General features: G+C 37.6%; 1 protein-coding gene across 1 annotated transcript in view; it reads right to left on the minus strand.

The window, feature by feature from the left end:
* The window catches only part of hpo (serine/threonine-protein kinase hippo), a 329,614-nt gene extending 309,509 nt beyond the window's left edge, over window positions 1-20,105 (minus strand). The window contains exon 1 of the mRNA XM_081755380.1: window positions 19,942-20,105. Coding sequence (XP_081611506.1) covers window positions 19,942-19,955 — 14 coding nt within the window. The 5' untranslated portion in view covers window positions 19,956-20,105. The remainder of the gene's footprint in view (window positions 1-19,941) is intronic.
* Between the last annotated feature and the right edge of the window lie 4,572 nt (window positions 20,106-24,677).

The following is a 24,677-nucleotide window of genomic DNA, read 5'->3' on the forward strand; positions in this document are numbered from 1 at the left end:
GTACAAAAAATATTTTGAGGCAACAGTACATGGCTGGATGAAACCAGGAACCTTTTACACCAGAGGTGAGCGCTCTACAACAACGGAGTCACTGTTATCCGAAGAAACGTTAAAATCTCGAGCACAAAACTCACACTCGGATATAATTAAAACAATTTCTATCAAAGACAAGCGTTCTATTACTGAGCCACAACCTCCACACCTGGAAGAATTTAAGTGTTGAATAATAGTAAAGTGTACTGTGCTAGCATGATACTAACTCTATGGCCTATGGAACCCGGAGGTTCAACGCCGCGTTCACAAAAGCTCTCGATTGACTTCTGTCCTTAGCCAATTGGATCCAGTTTCTACTTTGTATTTCTATTTCTGCGAGATCCGTCTTAAAAATTGTCCTCCCATTTGCGTCTAGGTCTTTCTAATAGTCATTTTTCCGACTGGATTTCCAGTTAAAACCTTGAGTGCTGTGTTCCTACTTTCTTTCATTTGGGCTATATGACCTGCCCACCTGAGTCTCCTAGACTTGATGACCCTAACAATGTTTGGTAAACGGCACAAATTATGCAGCATAATACTAGTAAATGTAAATCAAGAAATAGACCGTAATAAAGGTAACTGTGCAGTAATAATATGAAGAGAAAGTCTCGCTACAAGAATAGGACTCTTTAATAACTTGGGTGTTCCACTTGCTGCATAACCAACAGATTTCGTTATTTACAGCACCTAAGCACCTATTTTGAAATTCGCAGGAATCTCCAATGGTGAAATTCCAGCAACTCTTGAACCTTGGTCCAGTGGTACTGTTCTATTACTCAGTTTTCTTATTTGCTTATTTATTAAAGTTTAGTGTCTTTTTACAGCATTGGGGCATAGTGGCTCAGTGATACAGCGCTTACCTCTGGTGCATTGGGTCCCTAATCAATCAAGGGTCAAGTAAGTTTATGGTGAACAACACACTGTGCCCGTGGGTTTTATTAAGGTACCCCGTTTTCTCCCACATTTACATTTCACCAATTATTCCATCATCATTCACGTGCCTTAATCATTCGTCTTCCTTAGCCTAAAGGGCATAACCGTGGGACGTTAAACTGAAATATTTCATTTTCCTTTTACAGCTTCAAGGCTCTGAGACATACATACAGTTCAAGGTGATCCAAATCACCTTAATGCATTCAAATTTCAATTATCTCAAGCCAAGAATGAAACTCCGGACCACGTGCACCAAATGCGATGCCGAGACCAGCTGATAGGGCCAATCCAGTTCTCTTGGAAGCGATAGTGTGGTGGGTAACATCTATACCGGAAGGAATGGCCTTGCATCGCAATCTGAGTATCCACCAAATGCACCAGATTTAAGCCCCAGTCGTAAATCGGAATCCACGGTAATACTAGGTCCCGCCATTTATAACCCCATTGTTGCATAGGATTCCAACCAGGAGAATAGCTTATGAAATGAAAACTGAAATGAAATATTTCAGTTTAAAGAGGACCCATTACTGCGAAATTAAAATACCGCAAATTTTACAGTAATTACGTGATATCTTCAAATAGATAAAATATAATCGAAAAGTGGAAAAAGAGCTCCCTAGACAATATTGTTTTACATGAGATACCGTTAGCACGACTCACTTATCTACTTTCGATTTCCAGCTATTTAGAAAATCAGCATTTATTTTCGCGTTTATAAATGGCTATAAACAGAAAGCTGCTACGCTAATATTGTCTAGCGCGCTCCTGTTTCACATTTCGATTATCTTTTCTTTATTTGAAGATATCACATAATTAATATAAAATTAGTGGTATCTTAATTTCGCAGTGATTAGGCCGTCTAACGTCCTACGTTTATACCCTTCAGGCTGAGGGAGACGGTAATCAAGGCAAACAATTTGTGGAATAAGAATGTGGGAGGAACAGGAGTACTACGAGAAAATCCACAGACACGATGTTGTCCGCCACAAACTTACTTGGCCGTTGAACGAAATAGGAACCCAACGCACCACAAATAAGCACTTTACCACTGAGCCACACTGCTACTTGGGAATAGCTCTACTACTGCTATCACGTAGATTTGAAGGAAGACGTTTCTGTATTTGGTAAAATAAAAAGAAAAAAAGAACAAAATTGATATGAACAATGATTCTTTCAAGGCAGTGTTATCAGTGATAACCCTAACATGACTATTGACCCGGAGACTTCGATAATGTTTCATTTATTGTTAAACGAAGAGCAGTTCGAAACTTAACATGAATCAAGGGCATTTTCTACAAGATTAAAGTGCGAATGTATACATCACATTTCACTGATTAAATAACAAAGATCCATTCTGTGCCTTGTCACTAGGGCAGAGACACATCCTAATTTTATAGTGATAGGTAAGATCTCAATGTCATAATATACTGCAGGGGGCACACGATCAGCACACTAAAGTTTATTCAAGGAACGTTCAGTACCTTATGTAAACAAATACACGTGATAATTGTTTCATTTTATTGATTAAAGAGCCTTGGAACATCCATGCGGCAGAAGAAAATAGTCCATTGTCAAGTAAGCTGTTTTTCAATGTTCTTGTTGCTTATAAGGCTCATTATCAGAAATGCAATTTCCTTACAGATAAATAACAGAAATAACATTGTATCTAAGAACTAAATTGAATTAATGCAACAAAAGAGAATACGCATGCGTAGAAGGTGACTTTGACATATCTTACGCCCGAATCACAGTTTACAATATGGCCGCGTGCGGGAAGTACGTAAAATACGGACAGGATACATGCACGTGCTTCTCGAAAGAAGCGCTGACCGATAGCCAATCACCCGATGACTGGCGGAGTAATACCATTCTGCAATGTTTACTTCTGGATCAGAAGGTTCGTTGAATCGACTTTAATTACCACAATGTAATACCTGTACTTACTCGTGCTACTGGCTAGGGGGTTCGATACCGATGACAGAACATCAAATGCAATACAGGTTCCACTTTAAATTGAAGGTTTCGTACTGTATAGTCTCACTGCTGACAAAGGGTAAAATACAAATCAATGGACTGAAAGATCTTGCTCCAAAATCCACTTCAACAGGTGTTCCTCTACAACGTGCCTAACAACGTAACAAGTTAGCAATTTACATGAATTCATATCCTATATTCAGCAACGTATTTCAGTCCCAGATGCATATCGCCACTGTAACAACCTTCACATGTGCGTCGCTAGGCTCGAGTAGTTCACTCGGTCGCTAACAGATGGCGTTGGAGCGGCTCAGGCCCACAAAAGGGCTGATGCGCCACGTGGTTTTATACATGTTAATCCCCGCCATAGTGTCTCGGTTCGCAGAGAGTTAGTTTACAGCAGGGATGGCCAAAATTTTTCCGGAATCGGAAATTTCACTTTCCAGATTTCAGAAAAATTCCGGAATTTTCAGATTTTACTTTCCGGATTCTGGAAAGTAAAAATTCCGGAATTGGCCACCCCTAGTTTACAGAATCACGCCACTGATCTCAGTTTATCCAAGAAAAATTAATGAAGAACCTTTAAAAACAGAAAGAGAAATCCAACACAATTCATACACTGTTGTCCAATTTTGAATCATGCAGGAAACCAATTAATGTCTGAATCTAAAATGAAGTACAACTTCACGACTTTTTAAATCTACTGATTAAATTTAACTCAAACGCAAGTGTATATATACATATATAAACCATTCATAAAGCACAAATGCCATCTTGTTCGTGAGAGAAAACGATCTGCGTAAGACCAATCATGCGAAATTTCCGTTAACGACGAAACACGATATCCTTCGAAAGTAGTTCGCAATAAGTGGAAATATACTTTCTCACATGTGAAAATGGACCAACGTTAGACGAACAACCAGTCTATGTTATCAATTCTAAGTTTTTTTTTTTTTTTTTTTTTTTTTTTTGAGAATTAAAGATGCTTATGGGAATTGAGCGTATTCCTGAACGTCGCTAATCTGGACATTCGTGAAAGTGACACACGTGAAAACACATTTTGTTGTTGATGATGTTTCGTACGCACACATCCATAGTAGTAGTTACAATGTGTGGTTCCCAAAGTTGAGTTGAGTTGATTTTGAATTTAGCGACTCTCAGCAGTGAAGCTATATGAGACGTGAATGTAGAATCCGAAAAACACATGAGCAATCGCTGGGAACTGAATTCGGACCTCTCACGCCGAAGATGCGTACGCTAACCGCTTAGCCATGAAGAAGCTCTGAATAGTTTACAAACGTATTACGCATATTATAAACCTGTGTAGGCGTTAAGATTGCGAACTAATTTCGTTAAGTGTTTAAGGAAAACACAAAACATAAGCTGAGTGTAATTAAATTTTTGTGAGAGCAGTTCTGCACCTACTTTACGGTACGTCTTTTAACACTGAAAATGTTAAACTATTTTTATATGGTGTTTCAAAACAGCATTTTTTTTGAGGGGGCTGGTCCAATAACACAACACATTACGTCTATGAGTACTAATCCGGTCAGACACGTATGCACGAATTTATTTCGAGAGGGGTGCAAAGCTTTCTGGGAACCATATTCAATAAGAGGTTAAATTATATTAAAAACTGTGAATTCACCCATAAAATTATACTAAACTTACGGAAAAGGCAGGATTTCGGGGAGGGGGGGAGTTTGCTCACTTCATCCTTGCGTACGTTCTTGGCTCCGATCTTAATTCCGCATTCGAAAAGACGATAAGACTTCATTAAATACTGAGCTCTTCGAGGCTAAGCGATTAGCGTACGCGCCTTTAGCGTGAGAGATCCGGGCTTGATTTCCGGCTGGAGCTCATGTGATTCGGATTCCATGTTAATCAGTAGGTCCCGTCTCATACAGCCTCGTTGCTGAAAAGGACGTTAAACTCAAAATCAACTCAACTCACTCATTAAATACTGGCACCCATATTCTCCAAATAAAATAATTAATGCATATTTATTACGAAAGTATACAAATGTATGTCGAATTATAAAGTATGGGGGGCCGAACCCGCTGAATTCCTGCGTGGGTGAGGGGGGCGCGGTGGCTCAGAGGTAGAGTGTTTACCTCCGGTGTTTGGGGTCACTGGTTCGATCCCAGCTCGCGCCGTGTGGACAAACACCGTGCTCGTGGGTTTTCTCGGGGTTCTCCCGTTTCCTCCCACTTTTTTCATTCCACCATTTCACTCATTTCTCATTATCACCGTCTCCTTTAGCCTAACCGGCATAACCGTGGGACGTTAAACTTAAAGATTTCATTTATTTTTTTTCCTGCGTGGGTGCATACACAGTAAAATCTATCTTTAGCGGAATCGAACAGGACTCGCAAAAATGTCAGTTGAAGATATTATTCGGTTAGCGAAAATAGATCGATGAAAAAAATTCATATAATGGACATACTGAGATAAAATTAAATGCTCTAGGTACATTATTTAATTATGACATGCATTTCTGCTACGAATTAGCACGGAACAATTCAATAGTTAAGGAGGGTGTTCTGTAAGCATTACTGCTTGACTTACCACAAAATCACAGTAAGCATATCATAGCCATGCGACAGCTGAATGAAAATTGTATTTCGTTCAGAAAGTCACACACTATTTGGGGCCTTACGTTAAACGTGTAAGCAAGGTAACAAAGGAACGAAGACTATTTCGCAAACAACGTAGTATATACGCATAACTTCTCACATAATGTCTTTAAAACTCTTCTAAACGTATAAATTCCGGAACTTCATAACTTTCGTAAAAAAGGCTTATTTTGATCCAGAAATACTTCTATTTAAGATAAGTTTTCCTTTAATAAGGGGTCCGTTGAAGGCAGTTTTTATTATATATCTCTATATGTAAATCAAGTATTGATATACGTATAATTATTACTTACAAATACTATATAGCTCTAGATAACCGTACATAATTATTACAAATACCATATAGATACTTCTAGGTGAAACTAGATCGTCATCCCTTTCAGCAAAGGTTGTGACACTGACACGACATACAGCGATGCTTTTCCAGGAATTGCACACCTAAATATATTGTGAACTTTCCACCCCGTTCAAACTTGAAAAGGTACTTTTCCGCATGAATAAGTAAGTATTTGAAGAAACAAAAGAGTGTGATTCCAATGACTTTAAAAATGTTGAGAAGCGAGATGTTTCATAAATTATGTTATGCACAAGTGTCGAAAACAAAGAAATTAGGGTCAACTGGTAGAGCCTGTCTATTCCACCTGTGTCCTCGGAAAATATGCGAACTGTATACTTCGTCCCGCAATCCTGCTGACGGAGGAAACCCTCCCTTTCCTTACGGAAAAGAAGTGGATAACCTCCACTGTGTTGCCAATTTGTCATTCAATCGTTTGGTCTTGATGAGTGAAGATTGTAGGCTACTTAGAATGGCTAACAAGATAGAGGACATTGAAGTCAATGAAATAATTCATTCTGGCAACGCTTCCGCATCTAACAATTGAAAGATATCAGCCGCAACAACTTGTCCCTCATGTTTCGAGGGAAGTACGGGAAATCACATATCGACAGCAGCGCCAGAAGGGGCACAGTTCAAATAGAAAGGCTTTAGGAGTCATTCGTAACCTACATGTAGGACAACGAGTGAAGCTGGCTTGAATTCAAGGGGAAATCAATAGCAGGGAGAATGGAAGAGAAGTAGACAAGCATGTAGTATTCACCCTAATTATTCAACATTTACCATGAATGCTTAATGAAGAAAGCATTAATGAGAATTGGAGAGTTCAAGATTGGAGGGGACATCATTAACAAGGTCAGATATGCTGACGATACGATTATTATAATTAGAACCAAAGAACTACAGGAGATGATTGACAAAATAGTTAACATTAAGAAACATTATGAAATGCAAACTCATGTCGAAAAATCCAAAAGTGATGAGAGTATCCTGTGGAAACGTGTCCTTACGGATCTGAGTAGAACAAAGAGTGTTAAAGAAGCAGATCAGTTCAAATATCGGGGAAGTATTTTCACGAGAGACACTGCATCACAGGAATTAAGTCAAGAATTGCCATATCCAAAGATTGCTCTTTACTAGCAACTAACTACTGAACTAAGAAACATGCTGGTCAAATATGGAGTATTCAACTGCATGGTTCAGAGACTTAGATTTTATGACAGTTAGTGAAAGAAACTAACTAACTAACTCTATGGCCTATGGAACCCGGAGGTTTAATGCCGCGTTCACAAAAGCTCTCCACTGACTTCTATCCTTAGCTAACTGCATCCAGTTTCTACTTTGTATTCCTATCTCTGCGAGATCCATCTTAATATTGTCCTCCCATCTGCGCCTATGTCTTCTTAATGGTCGTTTTCCGATTGGTCTTCCAGCCAAGACTTTAAAAGCGTTTCTACTATCTTCCATTCTAGCTACATGACCCGCCCACCTAAGCCTCCTAGACTTGACGACCCTAACAATGTTGGGTAAACCATATAAATTATGCAGTTCCTCGTTATGAAGTTTCCGCCATTCCCCACTCCCGTTCCTCTTAGGTTCGAATATTCGTCTCAGGATCTTGTTCTCAAATACTTTCAGTCTATGTTCTTCTCTCAGAGTAAGTGACCATGTTTCGCAGCCATACAGAACAACAAGCATGATTATCGTTTTGTATATTTTAAGCTTTAAGAAAGATATATTTAGAGCTTTGAAATGTGGTGTTGGAGGACGATGGATATGATGAAATGGACGGAAAGAGTAACAAATGAAAATGTTTTAAATGGATAGGAGAGAAGAGGACACTTCTAGCCACCACCCTTCGTAGAAATGCCAATTGGATTGGACACATCTCGCGAAGAAATTGTCTTCTTCACACCGCCATAGAAGGAAAGATGGAAGGAAAGCGTGGAAAGGGAAGAAGAACACAAGTGATCGACGACTTGAAAAATAGAAGATATTAGGAGTTAAAAGAAGAGGCTCAAGATTGAGACATGTGGAAGAAATATTTCCAGGCCAGAACTTAAAAAAAAAAAAAAAAAAAAAAAAAAAAATCAGTTGAGATCAGAGTATTTTCATCACTGACATTGCATTGTGAGCTAACTGTGAAGCTGCAATAAGGTCTACTCAGTAAGAAAGACTGCCATATGAAATCCGTTTCTCTGACCACACATCACCTAACTATAGATATACCATATTGACTTGACACCTTGTCTTCCGTTCCAAGCGCCGCTATCGGCTGAAGGAATTCCACCCCCTTTTGTCATACGCTCTTTTGGTTAGCAACAGCTGAACACTTATTGGCTCAACGCGTGGGTGAATCGAGGGTGTGAGCTTTAGCTCCCAGTTTTGCCATGGATCAAGGCATTTTGGCAGCACTATAACAACCTTTTGCAGAGAATAGACCACAGAGTTTAATTACGGTTAACTGATACTGAATACTCTTTCCAAAGGGACTAATCCACATGATATAAACTATAACTTGTAATGAGTCGGGACACCATGTACCGGTGCATTGTCAAAAGGGTTCCTTGTAATTCTCAGTGTACTGTACGAAACATCAACCGCTAATTTTAACTCGCATCGCCTGGTGCCAACTATGACTTCAAAAAACTTTACCGGTGCTATTCAGAAGTACTACACGATTACCCCTTTAGTAAATGATAACAGGGGAGAAAAAAGTACAAAATTCATAAATGAAATATAGTCATAAACAATGTACTACTTCAATTTTCCGAAACTAGAAAAATATTGCCATAAAGCACCAATTCCAGCACTCGTATAACTTAAGAGTTGTATGATTTGTATTTCTTATGAAAGTACTTTGTACTTTCTTTTTCATCAAGATGATTATCGTTTAGTACATGCAAGGAGATGCGATGTCGCCGTTACTATTCAACTTTGTCCTAGAATACGTTATAAGGAAAATCAAAGATAGCAACCAGGACCTAGAGTTGAATGGTATTCATCAGGTTGTGGCGTATACGCCAAAGATGTAAATTTAATACGGGATGATAGAAGAACAATAGAAAGAAATGCACAGATTTTATTAAACGCTTAAACACAAGGGTTTAGAAGTAAATGCAAAGAAAACTAAGCACATGGAAATTCGCTGAGATCGCAATGTTGCAAATTATGGATGCATTAAAATATCAAATAATACTTTCGATAAAGTGGATACTTTCAAATATCTAGGATCAATATTAAAATACCAAAACCGTATTCAAAAATATATTACATGTCGACTAAAAGCAGGGAACTGGTGTTAATATCTCGTTCAAATTTTTTTGTCGTTGCGAATTCTCGCGAGGAATTTGAAGCTTAAAATATATAAAACGATAATCACGTCTGTTGTTCTGTATGGCTGCCCTCACTCTGAGGCAAGAACGCAGACTGAAAGTATTTGAGAAACAAGATCCTGAGACGAATATTCGGACCCAAGAGGAACTGGAATGGGCAATGGTGGAAACTTCATAACGAGAAACTACATAATTTATACGGTTTACCAAACATTGTTAGGGTCATCAAGTCTGAGGCCCAGGTGAGCAGATCATGTAGCCAGAATGGAAGAGAGTAGGAATGCTTTCAAGTTTTAACTGGAAATTCAATCGGAAAAATGACCATTAGGAAGACCAAGGTGCAGATGGAAGGACAATATTAAGATGGATCTCGCAGAAATAGGAATACAAAGTAGAAACTAGATTCAGTTGGCTAAGGATAGAAGTCAATGGAGAGCTTCTGTCAATGCGGCATTGAACTTGCTGGGTTCCATAGGCCATAGGCAGAGTTAGTTAGAGGGCGTCATGAGATGTAACTTAAAACTACGGATGGTGTGCATTGCAGGAGCGAGCGACCAGCTCTCTTCTGTCTCACATATTTCAACACTGAACAACACGAGTAAGTCCCTAATCTCTAAACAACACATAAAGCTTATTACGTATTATAAAATTTTAACACAAATATTTTACTTAAATCAGGAGGAGGGATTCATTCCCTCATTTTTTACCCATATGGAATCGAAGCAACAGAAACAATCGAGAACCTTAAGAAAAATGTAAGCCATCGTACTGTAATTTTCTTGTCCCGCCAAAATTACATCAATTATTACAGAAATGTACCCTCCCTTTGTATAGACACTTTCAGATACAATACGAACAGTCTTTCCCCTCCCCCCTTCTACTAACCTCTTCATAACGGACAAGAATTTCAGTTCAATTGTATCAACAACAGAAAATGCTTTCCAATTAAAAAAAAAAAAAAAAAAAAAAAAAAAAAAGCAATGTAGCAGACAGAAAATATCTTGCCCACAAAATCTCTTTGTCATAAGTCAATAATGTTTTGTTAAGTAAAAAATTTCGATATTACCCTATATTTTCATTTATAACTCATATATTTACTGTAAACTACATACAATTACCTCATTATCCCTTAGTAATCTAAATTAATGTAAGACACCTATTATTAAAGAACAAATAATCATGTTTCATCGGTTTTCGTAACTCAGGAGTTTCACTGAATACTGTTTCCGGACTTTCTCTTACCTTCCTCTGTATTCTTGGTTAACTCACATCTAACTTGCACTTTTCAGAATGTCATCTTGCATAGTCGTGTGACCGTTCGAAAGTCATGAGGTCCAAAAACTTAGTAATATAAATTCCTTGCACTTGAATAACTTTTCCTTGGAAACTTCAGAAGTTCCCAAAACTCTTCGCACTAGAATTTTTTCTTTTAACAAAAACTTATGTGCAGAAAATGACTTTATCAGTTATCAACATGGCACACGTAAAAGCGAAAACTCATTCTGAGAACCCACAACTATCGAGAGAGTCAACAAAGACCTCCATCGGCGTCCGCAGGATTTTTCGCAGGGTGGATAAACTTTGTGATGATGTGTTGATTGATTGATTTACTTATGTCCTCTTGGAAAAATGAAATGAAATCTTTAAGTTTTACGTCCCACGGTTATGCCGGTTACGCTAAAGGAGACGGTGATTATGAGAGATGAGTGAAATGGTGGAATGTAGAAAGTGGGAGGAAACGGGAGAACCCCGAGAAAACCCACGAGCACGGTGTTTGTCCACCACAAAGTTCACTTGGCGGGGGCTGGGATCGAACCCGGGACCCCAAGCACCAGAGGTGAACGCTCTACCACTGAGCCACCGCGCCCCCCTTATGTCCTCTTGGAATCTACGGTCAAGGAAAGAGAAAGGACGGAAACAAATCAACTATGAGATGATTTATACGATACTCTCCCCCTATTCACCTGGTGTCGCTGAGGAAAAACCCCGAAGACACTTCGAATTACATTTAAAAGTGGCTTCAAAATCACACTGCCGCAATCACCAATCCAACATTGAAAACACGCATTATTGCAGCATTGAAAAAAAGATCAGCCGTTCTCCCTCATCGAAATTTCCAGTTGCACTTAACTGTTCAAGAGTCTCAATAATCACGGCATAGTTTCCAGTAAAAGGAGGAATGATTTTTGATTTTGCTTACCACTTTGTAACATACACCAGGTACTTTTATAATCGAACTTGGAAACGTAGGGAAACAAAGAAAAAGTTGGACAATTAACGGGCCTATTCAGTTGCAATGATGTGAACAGAGTTTGGGGGAGATAACTAAAACTCAGCTCAAATGTAGAAGACACTATGTAAATTCTATATTCTAAAAGCAAATTGTCCTAAAATTGATGGAACATAGTCAAAAAGCACGAAACATTAACATTAATGACAATAGAAAATCAAGGGAAAACAAATAATTCCTCCATTCATCTCGAAAACCAAAACAGGGCGATGGCTGAAATTCAGCTTAAATATACAAGAGACTATGTAGATTCTACATTCAAAAAAGAAATTGTCCTAAAATGGATGGAACATAGTAAAAGGTCACGAAACATGAACATTAAAGTTAATGGAAAATTAAGTCGTCTACATATCTCAAAAACTAGAATAAGGAGATGGCTAATTGAAAGCTCATTGCAAAGACATAACGAAGAGCTTAAAAATGATGTATAGCACGTAAGGTAAATATGGATAGAACAATGTCAAAAGTCAAGTTGTTTGAGTAAAATTAATAATAATAATAAAGTATACGCATTTTCAGCGAATTGCCCAGGGCGCCCCACGCGGAGGTTACGTGCTCGAAACATCCCAGATCTGGATTTGGAATCTCTAGATTCGATTTAGCAAGCAACGTGAATTTTGACCTGATCACGTGACAGTCTGGTCCTTATGGCAAATCGAATAGGCCTTTTAGAATATATTTTGTTTTTGGAGTATGCAAACTTAAAAATGACTGATTCAATTGAATTCTACAAAAGAACCACGGCCCCACCTTGTAGACGTCCACGAAGACTACTAAAACAGTATAGTAGATTATTGTTATTTTAGAAAATATGCACAAGGACTTTGGATTTCATAGGACATTATAGGATTCAAATCACCGGTACATAGCAGCTTCTTCAAACATCACAATGCACCTCATAAGCAAACGCTTTGGTGAAACGAATTACAAAACAAATTACACAAAATCAAACTAAATAACCATTAACCTAATGCGATGTCCATACGTGCAAGGGGACAGCATCGTTTTTTATTAAAGTAATGCAAAAATTACGTACGAACACACTACTAAAATCAAACCTATTCTTCACGAAATCTGGAACGAAATGTAACCTTATGAGTGATCAAATTTTGAACTAGTGCATACATGCGATTAACTAATGTTCCGTTCCGTGTGACGTTTAGCAAAAAACACTTACAAAATACTTTTATTTCACTAGATAACAAACAACAAACTTGAAAATGTGCTATACAAGCTTACGAAAGAAGAAAATATACTTTAAAAACTTGTGCGTTAATAAAAACTACCTTTAGTTTCACAACAGTTTCAAAATTTTCGAAGCTTAGATTGTGGGAATATCTAATTAGAGGAACAGAACTGAAGCACAAGATAAGACACATTTCTAATGGATATTTGCCCTATTGCTTTAATCAGTGCATAATTATTCTTAACTTGTTTGTTTAGTAGTGAGAAATGAGTCAGGACAAAGCTACAATATAACGTGGCCCCTCCGCTTTTTCTACAACTGTTAGTTTGTGAGAAGAATAATTCTGTCAATTTCGTTTGATCACTAGAAAACAGTTCTTTGGAAGAAAATTACATAAAAGCTCTGTAGTATTCCATTTTATCAGACCATACTTATATTCATGAAAATAGAACTTCCCTTAGCAGAAAATGCACTCTTACTGCCTTGGGAAGTGTTTCTCAAGGTAGGAATTGCATGAAATGAAAATTATATCTTCAGGTCGGCAGGGCTAAAGATGACGGTGATCATGAGAAGTGAATGAAATGGTGGAATGAAGAAAGTGAGAGGAAATGAGAGAACCCCGAGGAAACCCACGCACACGGTGCTTGTGCACCACAAAGTTCACTTAGCGCGGGCTGAGATAGAACCCGGGACCCCAAGCACGAGAGGTGAATACTCTACCATTGAGCCACCGCGGCCCCGATAGAAATTGCATTAACGAGTGCAGATTGACTTTAAAGCAACTCAGTATAAATACAGCGTGCAGCCATAAAAACTACTGTGCATTAAACACGAACCAAGTTGTGCTAGGTGGCCACTAGAAAGCACGAATGCTAACTAACCAAGTCAGGACAGGAAGTGCAGCAGGGGCCCGCCCGGAGCAGGAAATAAGAGATAAACGAGGATAGTGAGAAAACATTTAATGTAGCATAAAAGCACATGCTTCGCGACACCTGTATGATCACTTTGTACACTGCCTTCACATAGCACCTTACTCCTTCATGTCTTCCGAATACAGTACTACGTGGTACAAACTACACATTCCATTTTGTATTTCCACTTTAATATGTAAGAGGTAAAATACCAACATACTTTTAATACTTATAAAATCCTATTGTGAAACATATATATATCTTCCGTCAATTTTACAAATTTATGCAGCCATAAAATGGGATAGCACGAAGACTTTTGGTCATACATCCCACAATTGTATCCTAAAGCTTAAAGGAAAATGTGGGATGAAACAGGAAACCTTAGATAAAATCCACAGGTATGACGTAATCCATCTTAAAAAAATCACACCCTGCCAGGGTTGTCAAAAACCATAGTTATTATTGAAAAAACCAAAAAAAGTTTTTTTGTTTAAACCGTTTTTTTTTTTTGCTTGTTTAAACCAGGTTTTTTTGGTTTAAATAATTTACTCTATGTATTTCTCTTAGATATGGACAGAAATTAGTTTGTTTCGCCTTGCTGTTATTATGCAACAACAAGGTTATGCTGAAAGGGGTCACATAAGCTTAAAGCAGAATCCAAACCGCTTCTCGGCTTACATCCAAGAGAAATTGTCCATTTGGACACGAAACCGGGAGTAATTGGTCATAAATGTGATTGCCGACTCACTCACGAAGGACTCCTGATAAAAAAATACGTTTGTACTGATCTTTACATAGGCCTATATTTTAACATAATTGTCAAGAGTCATTTCAGAAGGACAAAAAGATAAACAGTTACATAAGTAAAAACATGACATTGAGACTTTCATTTAAAAACACCAACAATGACTACAGTTTTTGTTGTGGTCTAACAGTTATTTATCAAATAATGATTTCATTGTCACGATGTACTTGTACTGTACTATAAACGTCAAGAGACACCTGCCAATTGAGATTTGAGATGGCACTTAGCATCTATACCCCCAAATCCACCAACGGCTCCAGAGCCGGCACTGTGACTTATAGTGAACGACCTCGTTTATGCGCAAACCCACAGTCGCTGACACGCCTGCTCCCTAAGGACGCATTTCTGGATACCACTTGCGCTCCCATGCTGCGCTCCTACATTACTCGGTTAGACACCATTCATGTCTTAGTGTCCACCTATGTCTTTATGTCTTTATTGAAGCGGGCGAGGTTCAGCCATGGCTGCATGTTGGTTCATGTTTTATACCTTGTTCATTTTTTTAAGCCATACGTCATTCATCACTATATCACAGTTACAAATAACGAACTGTAATCACTACCAAGTGAGCCAGTGTCACTACCATTTGTAATTTGTCGGAGAAACAAAACAATAGCTAAGCTTTGTATATAAGTGTACAATACCTTTATTCCGGTTTGACCGAATTTTCTGTCAACCGAAGCACCACTGGTCCCATCAAATTCGGGTAAGCGGTACTCTAGTGTACATACAATTCCACTGTTAGCCCCGTGGCATAATGAAATCTTGCCTAGTTTTGACTCAGTACGTCTGTCGCCTAAAAAATAAACTTCATGTTCTGTTTTTCTCAATAATTCTCCGTCACCGATTGCATGGTATAGTTGCTTATAGATGTTAGGGGCACATATCGTTAAATTAAAACACTTACTTTGTTCCTGATTAGCTATATTGTGTTATTCTGGCTAACATACAGCAGAGCACGAGACTATGGTCAAAGAGTTGGTGGAAATATTGTGTATAATTACATTCTAAACACATACCGTCAAATGGGGCTACTATGAACATGGGGGCTTCTTTGAACAAAACTGGGAAAATGTTTCAATCAAAATTTTCATGCCCTGAAAAGTCATTTGCGGCTCATTTGAATATTGCAAGTAGTAGTTTGGAATGTTCTGAATTCAACCATGACAAATCTATAAACTTTACTAACAATGATGTATGAGAAAAAAAATTAAATATGAAGCGATGTTTTTTCTAATTTTTCGTCGACCAGAAAATTGTCTCTGGAACTCTGGTTTAAAGCAGTAACTGCCTAAATCAGTGTTACTGATGAAATCTCAGCCATTATCTACCGATTCCAATAGGTTCTATTGTTGTCTATCCTATATTCAAATTTTGGTGAATTTTTGAAAACCACATGTCATTTTAGGTAAGAAATGGGGCTACTATGAACAGCTGATTTTGGTGGGTCTAAAAATCAGTTCGTGGGTAATAGTACGGTATATTCTAAAGAAATGTAAATGGCATTATACTGGGCAAGTCATAGACAAAGAGAGCTGCAATTGGAAAGTCAAGTTTACGCGCATTAATAAAACAGGTACCAGTATGACATTCTATTGACCCGAAAATGTAGACAGTGATATGGTTTGTGCAACGATGTTACCAGAGCCCATTCTTAGCAATCGAGGGCTTCTTAAGTTTGGTGGCATCTCTTTTGAAAGTCTCAATTTGCAATAAGGCCAAGCATGTTCGAATCGTATACAAATAGTTTCTTACCATCCTGTATAGTGTAAATAGTGCTTATCCATCGTACTGAAAAAAATATTTGCGTGTCTTTAAAAACGTCTCTGTTAGATTCATATGAACATACGGACCTCTTACTACAAGAGAGACCTTTTAAAGTTTTAAATATTCAAGTTGCAATAGTGATACGATGGACATCAACCTTTAAGAAATATTGGGTAAGTACATTTTAAAAATATTTTCTGTAGACCGTTAGGAAAATCGCACAACTATGTAATATATACCAAAATGTTCATAAAACTCGCTTCTTTTAAACTCAATATCAAAGAATACCATAGAGCTTATAGGAAGAATTTTATAATAACAATTAACAATATGTTCAAAGTAGCCCCATTTATGGGGCTACTTTGAACACTCGTATTTCATTTTTTTTCTAGCTGAAGACGTTATCTGACAACAGTGGTTATCAACAGAGTGATAGTACTCTTTTGTGGCATGGTTTTAAAAATATAACATTGGGCTTACAGTATGTTGTTTACAAAATATTTAAGAACATGCGTTTTTTTTTTTGTATCAAAGTAGCCCCATTTGACGGTATATCGGATATAAGCTGAGTTAGCTGGTTTGTTGATAAGAATTTAGAGATCCTTTCAGCAGTGTAGCTACATGAGACGTGTAATTACACCTTAATGTGGGATCCGAATCACATGAGTTAACCCGCGTCTCCCGCGCCAAATATGAATATGGTAACCATACAGGCACGAAGGAGCTCGGAGTACAAGGCAACGAAATCAACAAGGATTTAATTTACATCCTGTGTCTCCCTTAGAGCATCATCGTGGAACGTTAAATTGAAAGACTTCCTTTCATTTTAATTCATATCCCATACTATTAGAAGAAAAGCGTGACTGACATATTCCTCGAAATACGATGTTACTTACTTCTTCGGCAACCATATGAAGGTTTTATTAATCTGTTCTAACACCAATAGCACGGTTTAATTGTTTCAGATGCATATTATGAAATGTTTCTAACATTTAGCAACCTTACCTTATCAAAGTAGAAAACAGCACTTCGAAGGGAGAGAAAAGTTTCAAAATTTCCATATTGTCCATCAACCTATGATTGAAGTGAACGAGAAGACAGATATCTTGTTACAATTCTCTCTACTTTTTTTTTTCTTCGTTCACGACGCTATATTACGGTTCACCAACATGTTTCAGGCTTAAAGTAGGGGTAGGTTATGTTTCCCTATAAAGGACCAGTACTTTTGATATGCACTTGAATCCGGATGTTCAGAAAGATTAATTGAATGTAAACCTTCAACGTGAACAAGAAAGCGATGTAATATCCGAAACCATTTTATTACTATATTTCTCGTGCTAAGTTGTTCAACTTTTGCGTACTTCTGAAGAACGAAACCCAACTTAATCACTAAATAGTATTCATATCTTCTAATACGAATAGTAACCGCAGAAAATTATCACTACAGCGAAGAAATTGCATACAGGAGTTAATTTTACGGATGGCATTTAGAATCTTCCCCAACACGTTTCATGACTCCAGAAGCAGAGTACCTTGTTTTTGTGTAATTTGTGATAAAGGTAGAAAACTACAAGCCATGCAGGGCTTCTAGCCCCCTTCGCTTGGTCAGCTATATTTAATGAAGTAATTAACACTGGAGATCTTATATGTGCAAAGTTATATGGAAGAAACTAAAAGATACCCAACTTTACAATGCCTTCTTCAGTCGGTATCCTTACGCAAAGAAGAGAAATAACTCTCTATTAATTTTAAAAAATGGGCACAAACTTCCTTAACCCTATGCTAACTCGACCCTACCCTATCTTACTTACTCCTACCTTTCAGTCGGCATTATTCGAACAGACGGTTCTACCAAATTTTGACACGCTTCTTACATTTTCAGGTTAGGTAATACCTCTGTACTTCTTTTAACAGAGCATGCACTAAATGAGGAACTCCATTACTACTTGCAGATTGACTTGAGGAGGGCTCAGTAAAAATACATGGCAAAAAAGAAAAAAAAACTCCAGTACATAAAACACAAACCAACTTGTGCTAAGAGGCCACTAAAGAGGATGAATACTATCTAACAAGTCAGGTCAGGAGCACAGTATTGCGGCTTGAGCGGCAGAGAGCAAGTGCGTCCGTAGGGAGCAGGCACGTTAGCGACGGTGGATATGTACATAAACGAAGATAGTGAAAGAGCACACTTACCGTACACATACAACAATTTCACTATCACCCAAAATTCATTTCAGTAAGTTGAGCACTGACAGTAATTACTTTTATTCACAGTCTCATTCCTTCACGAAAAATGTTTCACATCGTATTTTACTTATAAATTTTCTATATTTGGTAGAACGGTCGGATTAAGTGCCGCGTCTTCGGACCAATTTTAGGAAATTCACCGGGTCAACTGGAGAATTTATTTTAAGTTTGTGAGGAAGAATGTGTACAAGGCAGGTAAGGCACTTGTTTTACTGTACGAATCCATAAGTTGTACATAAAAAAATCGGCAAGTCTTTAATTTCTCCATTTCATGTCAAGAACAGAACCCAACCAACCCCTGCCGGGCTTCTAGCCCGTTCCTACTACTACTATTACTACTTTTACTCCTGCTCCTACTATTACTAATACTTATACTATGGATCCGTATTAAAGCAACACTTCACGCCTAATGTAACGCAATCTAACGTCCACGGTAATAGTATACATGAAAATCCCCTGATCTGCGTTTCTTCTGTGTTCTATTACCACTTCTACATGAAATACCATAAATTTTCTACGTAGTGCAATAGTAAGAACTATCCATGTGCACAAGACATGCAATATGCGTTAATTTCCCCCCCCCCCCCACACACACACATAGTCATAAAGTACAAGGGCACTACACATGCAGATATAGAGTACAGGTACGTTCTTTTTTATTTTCGTATCAGTCGATAAGTAAATAAATGTCGCTTTGTTACCCCCTTTGTAAGTTCGTACATACTCAAAGAATAATCCCTAAAAGTATGAGCGTCCTGCTCCTTCGGCAACTGATGCAGCTTCATGTATACTATATCCCTCCGATCTTATAAGTTAACAACATAAGGGCACACCTTCAACAAGGGACTAGTTTCTCGTGGCAGTTCCAATACCGGATTTACGGACTTTACTAGAAACTGTTTATCCATAACCAATTAATGCAATATTAAATAACGCCTTCCACATGTACAAACGGTTACAGTTACAGAAATCTACCTATGTTCGCTTCCAACATCCAATAATGCTTAAAGCTAGAAGTGCAAGCGACATTTTCTCACAACATAAATGTTGCGGACGACCTGAAATTAGTGACCGTCGTGAATTTCCAATACGCAGAGCCCTGTAAAAGCTTTGCAATGCGTTTGTAACACGGACTCCTTGAGTTAAATTTATACTCAGATGCAACTTGCTTATTAAGTATTAACTTGTTTTCGAAATTGAACTCTAATACAAAGCTAGCACACCCTTATCGTGTAAATATTTTCATCATTCGCTTTATTATCTTCACAGAAACACAGTTACAACACCGGAAATATGAAGAATCCAATGTTTATTGCAGCTAGAAATACCACCAATTTCTTTTTTCTTTTCACCGAACTGTATGTAAAAAACGAAGTAAAAAAACAAACTGCTGGCTGAGACTGCATTACCGACTGATGCCTGCGAGTGTCTTCGGCAAACTGTTGTCACTGTCTACCAACAAAACTGAATACGTAAACAGTTGTACTTACCTTTTGGAGGACATCCTCAAAGCGCACGTATTATTGAACCTGTACAATATGTATATCAGTTATGTTTTCATCCTGAAAAGGGATGTAATTAAGAAAAATTTAGTCCATAACGCACCATCACAACTGTACCACCATCATTGCTACTATACGCAGAGCCATCTACAAAACACGGTTGTAAATAAAATTGAACAAGTGACTACTGATTTGCGTAGTTCTCCCCGGTTCTTTCCACTTTCACTTAATTTCAATGTACTAAAATGTTTAGTAATTCATTAGTAGGGTTGCAATATTTCTGCACTGTAAATACAGGACACACGTTGTTAAACAAAATATTATTATTAATAGCAGAAAGCATATTTCTAAACACACGTACATTCCATACTTTTTTTTTTCAATTAAAAACACGTTAACTTTTCGTATTGTAAACTTCTTTACTTGACCATAAGCCACGGTTCACTGGCTCATCCAAAAGAGCCATTCAGAACATCCGGATCGTTTACATGTGTCATGTCCACTGGCGCAAATCCCAGGGGAAAAAGGGAACATGTCCCTTCCAATCTTGAAACTGGGGGAACTTCCCCCCAGAAATCCTATTTGAAATGTGTTTTTGAGGGAGAAATGTGATTATTTGTGTCCGATTGCCACAAAAGAAAGTGAGATGAAATTGATGTTCCTTCAGAATAAGCCTCAAATCTGTCCGTCTCCCAAGACAACTCTGCTCTAATGATCATCCCCAGCGTTATTTCTCAACGTCTAAATATTTTGGATATTGCTATAAAAAAAAGATTAAAGGTCTTACCCCCCCCCCATGTTGAAGACAGATTTGCGCCACTGGTCACGTCAGTCCGTCCTGTACAACCTTCATACAACGCACAAAAATATATTGTAAAATACTGCCAGGAATCGAACCCAGGGCATCTGAGTCATCTGCATCTGGTCAAAGGCATCTGAGTCTCCCTAGGCACCTTTAGTATGGGAGACCCGAGTTCGATTCCTGGTGGGAGCTCATGGGGCTCAGATCTCACGTTAAGAGTCTGCCTTACTAAAAATAATACAAAATTTACCATTTTTCTTTTGCTTGTTTTTCATAAGCGAAAGAAGGTAATGAAATGCAACTTACCACAATCATAGATAATGTTATTCTACAACAGAAAATATGAACTTGGAGAATGTTCAATGTTGCCATCCACAGAAATTACAGTGTTGCCAGAATAACAACACCCCTAAAATCTAAGTCAAGGAAGCGACTAAAAGAGCAACTGCGTTTGGTTACGTATCAAGTTGTTTTGGGTTCCTATGAACTACTTTTTAAATAGTAGTTGTATTTAGTTTGTAATAAACAAAATAGTTTTAACATACAGATATTAAAACTAAACAATAATGTTATTTAACTATGAAATGAAAAAATGGAATTTTTGAGTTTTACGTCCCACAATTGTCGAAAACATAGTCGTCGGGTTCGCTGAGACGAAAAGTGACACTTCCGATGCCATTTAAAGCCAAATTCAGCCCCATTAGTACTACTAAGTGGGGATGGTGACATGTGAAAATAATTGAAAATGATCGATATTATGTCGAATTCATAGTATTTGGGGTTCCTAAGTCAATTGGTGATAATTTTGTTGCCCTTTACGTCGGAAATGAAACGTATTCTCCCCGTGCGAAGAACGGGTATTCTGCTAGTATTTCATAAACATTTTAATAATAACTGCAACATAGAGATTTAATTTAATAAATGAAAAAGGGAAAGGTTAGTGCGATGGTCCATATCTTTTATTTCATATTCTCCATATTTATATCAGGGGCGGATCCAAGGGGTTGCGATCGGCGCTATCGCCCTCTCCCCCAAAGAGGAAACTTTCTTACTTTATATAAAATAAAACCCATTCCAGAGTTTGGACCTCTTAAAAGTAGCTCGAAGTAGCAGTATTACAACCCACCGCCCCCAAGAAGTCCGTCCTGGATCCGCCCCTGATTTATTTTCTTTTAAAAGAACTCTATCTTTTTCTTCCTTTTTAATGTGTTTTGAAGTAGGATATTTTAAAGTTTTTTTTTATTATTTTATAACTTTTGTGTTACCCCAATAATTTAGTTAGATACCGGTACCTAGACTAAAGGTAGGTCACTAATCCCGTTAAAATAGGTCTCCGTATTAAACATGCGCGAAGAAATATTAATTTTCAAAATTATTGACTTTTTTTATTATTGTAGGTAAGAACCTTCGCTGGAAGTACAGTAAAATCTGTCAACTCGACCACTTCTCTAAGTTGACCACCTTCTCACCTTGGCCTGGTTCGTCTTGGACCTGCATTTTCCTATAAGACATTCGTTACTTATTACTCTGTAAGTTGGCCACCTGTCTATCTTGGAAGTTGGCCACATTGAAGCAATGTTTACCCTATGATGATAATGATAAATTTACCTGCGTATCTTGGCCACGAAAAATACCTGTTTGTTATTTTTCTTAACTCTTTCGTATTCCCATATGAGAGGCAGATGTTCTGTGTTTGTGACTGGAGACAAAGAAGCATGGATTCCCGCAAATTTGTTCTTGGAGATCAATCGCTAGAACCTTATCCTGATAAAAGGGTAGTGAAGGGAGATATGAATAAGAAAAAGCACGTGCGGGAATTCAGGAAATGGTTGTACGTATTCGATTACCCAGTCTGTTTTGGTGAGACTATTATCTATATCGGCTCCTTACATCAGTGGGGAGCTTTAGTAATTCCGGAAAATTCTCAAGGTTAAAGCTAACTATCTCAATTGTCACCTATTGGTACCTGACGGCTTGTCGAAAGATACCGGAGGTTTTGAGATATGAATTTTCATAAGATTTTCCCAAAACATCTTTTGCTCCGAGGGAAACACTTGTAGCTCATTAACAAGAGATAGTTAACTACAAAATTAACTAGATTGTGCGTATATGCCAAAAAGAATAAAATAAATACGTCTAGAACGAACCGCCATGAATAAATTTGTTATTAATAACTGATTCGCTGTTTTTCGAAAAGTATCTACAGAAAATATTTATCACTGTTTACTCAGTTCCGATGGAAGTACTTTTTTTTTTTTTAGTACTGTATATTGTTATGATTACGCTATATATCTACATTGTTTAAAAGTAGCTGTCGTGTCACTGCTTATTAAAATTTTACAATCAAGTAATACTCGAAATCCTATTCTAAAAATACACCAATCACACTTATTTTCTGTAAGTTGGCCACCTGTCTAAGTTGGCCAGTTGTTTTCAATGGAACCGATGGTGGCCAACATAGGTTTCACTGTAGTCAGGGGTGCCCACAAAGGGGGGCTATGACGCAAACTGCGTCATTGAAATATTTGGGGGGGTTAAAAATCTATATAAATATGTTTGATGGGGGGGGTAAAATTAATCGAAAAGATTTTTTCATGGAAGAACACCTACGGATAGACAATTGGGGGGGTGCGTCATGGACATAAGGGGGAGTGGGCACCACTGCTGTAGCTCATTATATTAGTGTAAACTGCATGAAAATATCAGCCTAAAAAGTAGTTAGCCTTTTGCGGACGACATGGCATTAGTGTCTCACATTACGCGATTCGTCAATCGCAGTGGGTCAGGTCTAATGTCATTTCACAGTTCACAGTTGGGGCTAGTAAATGTGCGCAAAATGTTAGAATTCTTAGAATCAAACGTAAGGTATTGCGCCGTGAACGTGAGTTCATTTTCCGCAAAAATGCGCTACGTTTTTTAAATTCATTTCAATTGAAAAAATTGGTACTGATTGTGGGCGGTGCGTCTTCTAAAGCAAGAGCCAAAGGATGATGCATTCGGTTTTCTTTTTTTCCTGGAAATTTAGATGTCAGAATGCTCCTCGCATTGGACGACCAATTACAGAAAAAAATTATGATACTCTGACAAAAGCTGAGCAAGATCAGCATGAAAATAGTCATAATATCGCCAGTAATATAAATATCCATTACCAAACACTGTTAAAATGTTTGGAGAAATCTGCTACATAGATAGCATGAGATTTAGCCGCTAAAACTATTTCCTTAAACTTAGAATAATATTTGGATAAAATGTAAAACATAACACAAAAAACGGTCATATAATATCCATATTCCGTAAAGAGATAACTACTTGTAAAATAATTTATGCTTATAAGTAAAAATTTCATAAAACTGAGCACAGGTGTAGCAAGATCTAACAGCAAGCGCCATCTTGCATACTCATCTTAAAAATCATCAAGTTTTCCTCTTATATGTTACTTTTTTAGATAACAGAATGCATAAGCACAGGAAATAGTATCTTATGTTATAGCTAACGCATAACTCTATTTTATAGTGCAATACTTATAATATGTGCCATTTCCTTACGCATTGGTTAAGGCAATGAACTAATGCTTATACTGACTTCCGGGTAGTGATCCACCTTAACTTTTTGCTAGATATAATCCATATTATTTTGTTGTATTTCTGGCTACAGCGTATTTTATAATATATTTTTTTCTGATTAGGCATTGCAGAAGTTATTTGATTTTTGGCCCAAAAGATCCAATATATTTCAATCAAAACCTTTTTTGTAGGCCTTAGTTCTGGAGAACTACATACAGTGTAGCCAAACCGAAACTATCAATTAATTCAGTATGATGTGCTTATTCCGTAGAAAATACGAAAACTCGATTTAGGGGCTGTTCAAAAATTTTGTGGCCCTGATCCAAGATCCAATACATTTCATTCAATTAAAAATATTC

This window comes from Thermobia domestica, chromosome 4 (genome assembly GCF_964235325.1).
Source record: "Thermobia domestica chromosome 4, izTheDome1.hap1.1, whole genome shotgun sequence".
NCBI lineage: Eukaryota > Metazoa > Arthropoda > Insecta > Zygentoma > Lepismatidae > Thermobia > Thermobia domestica.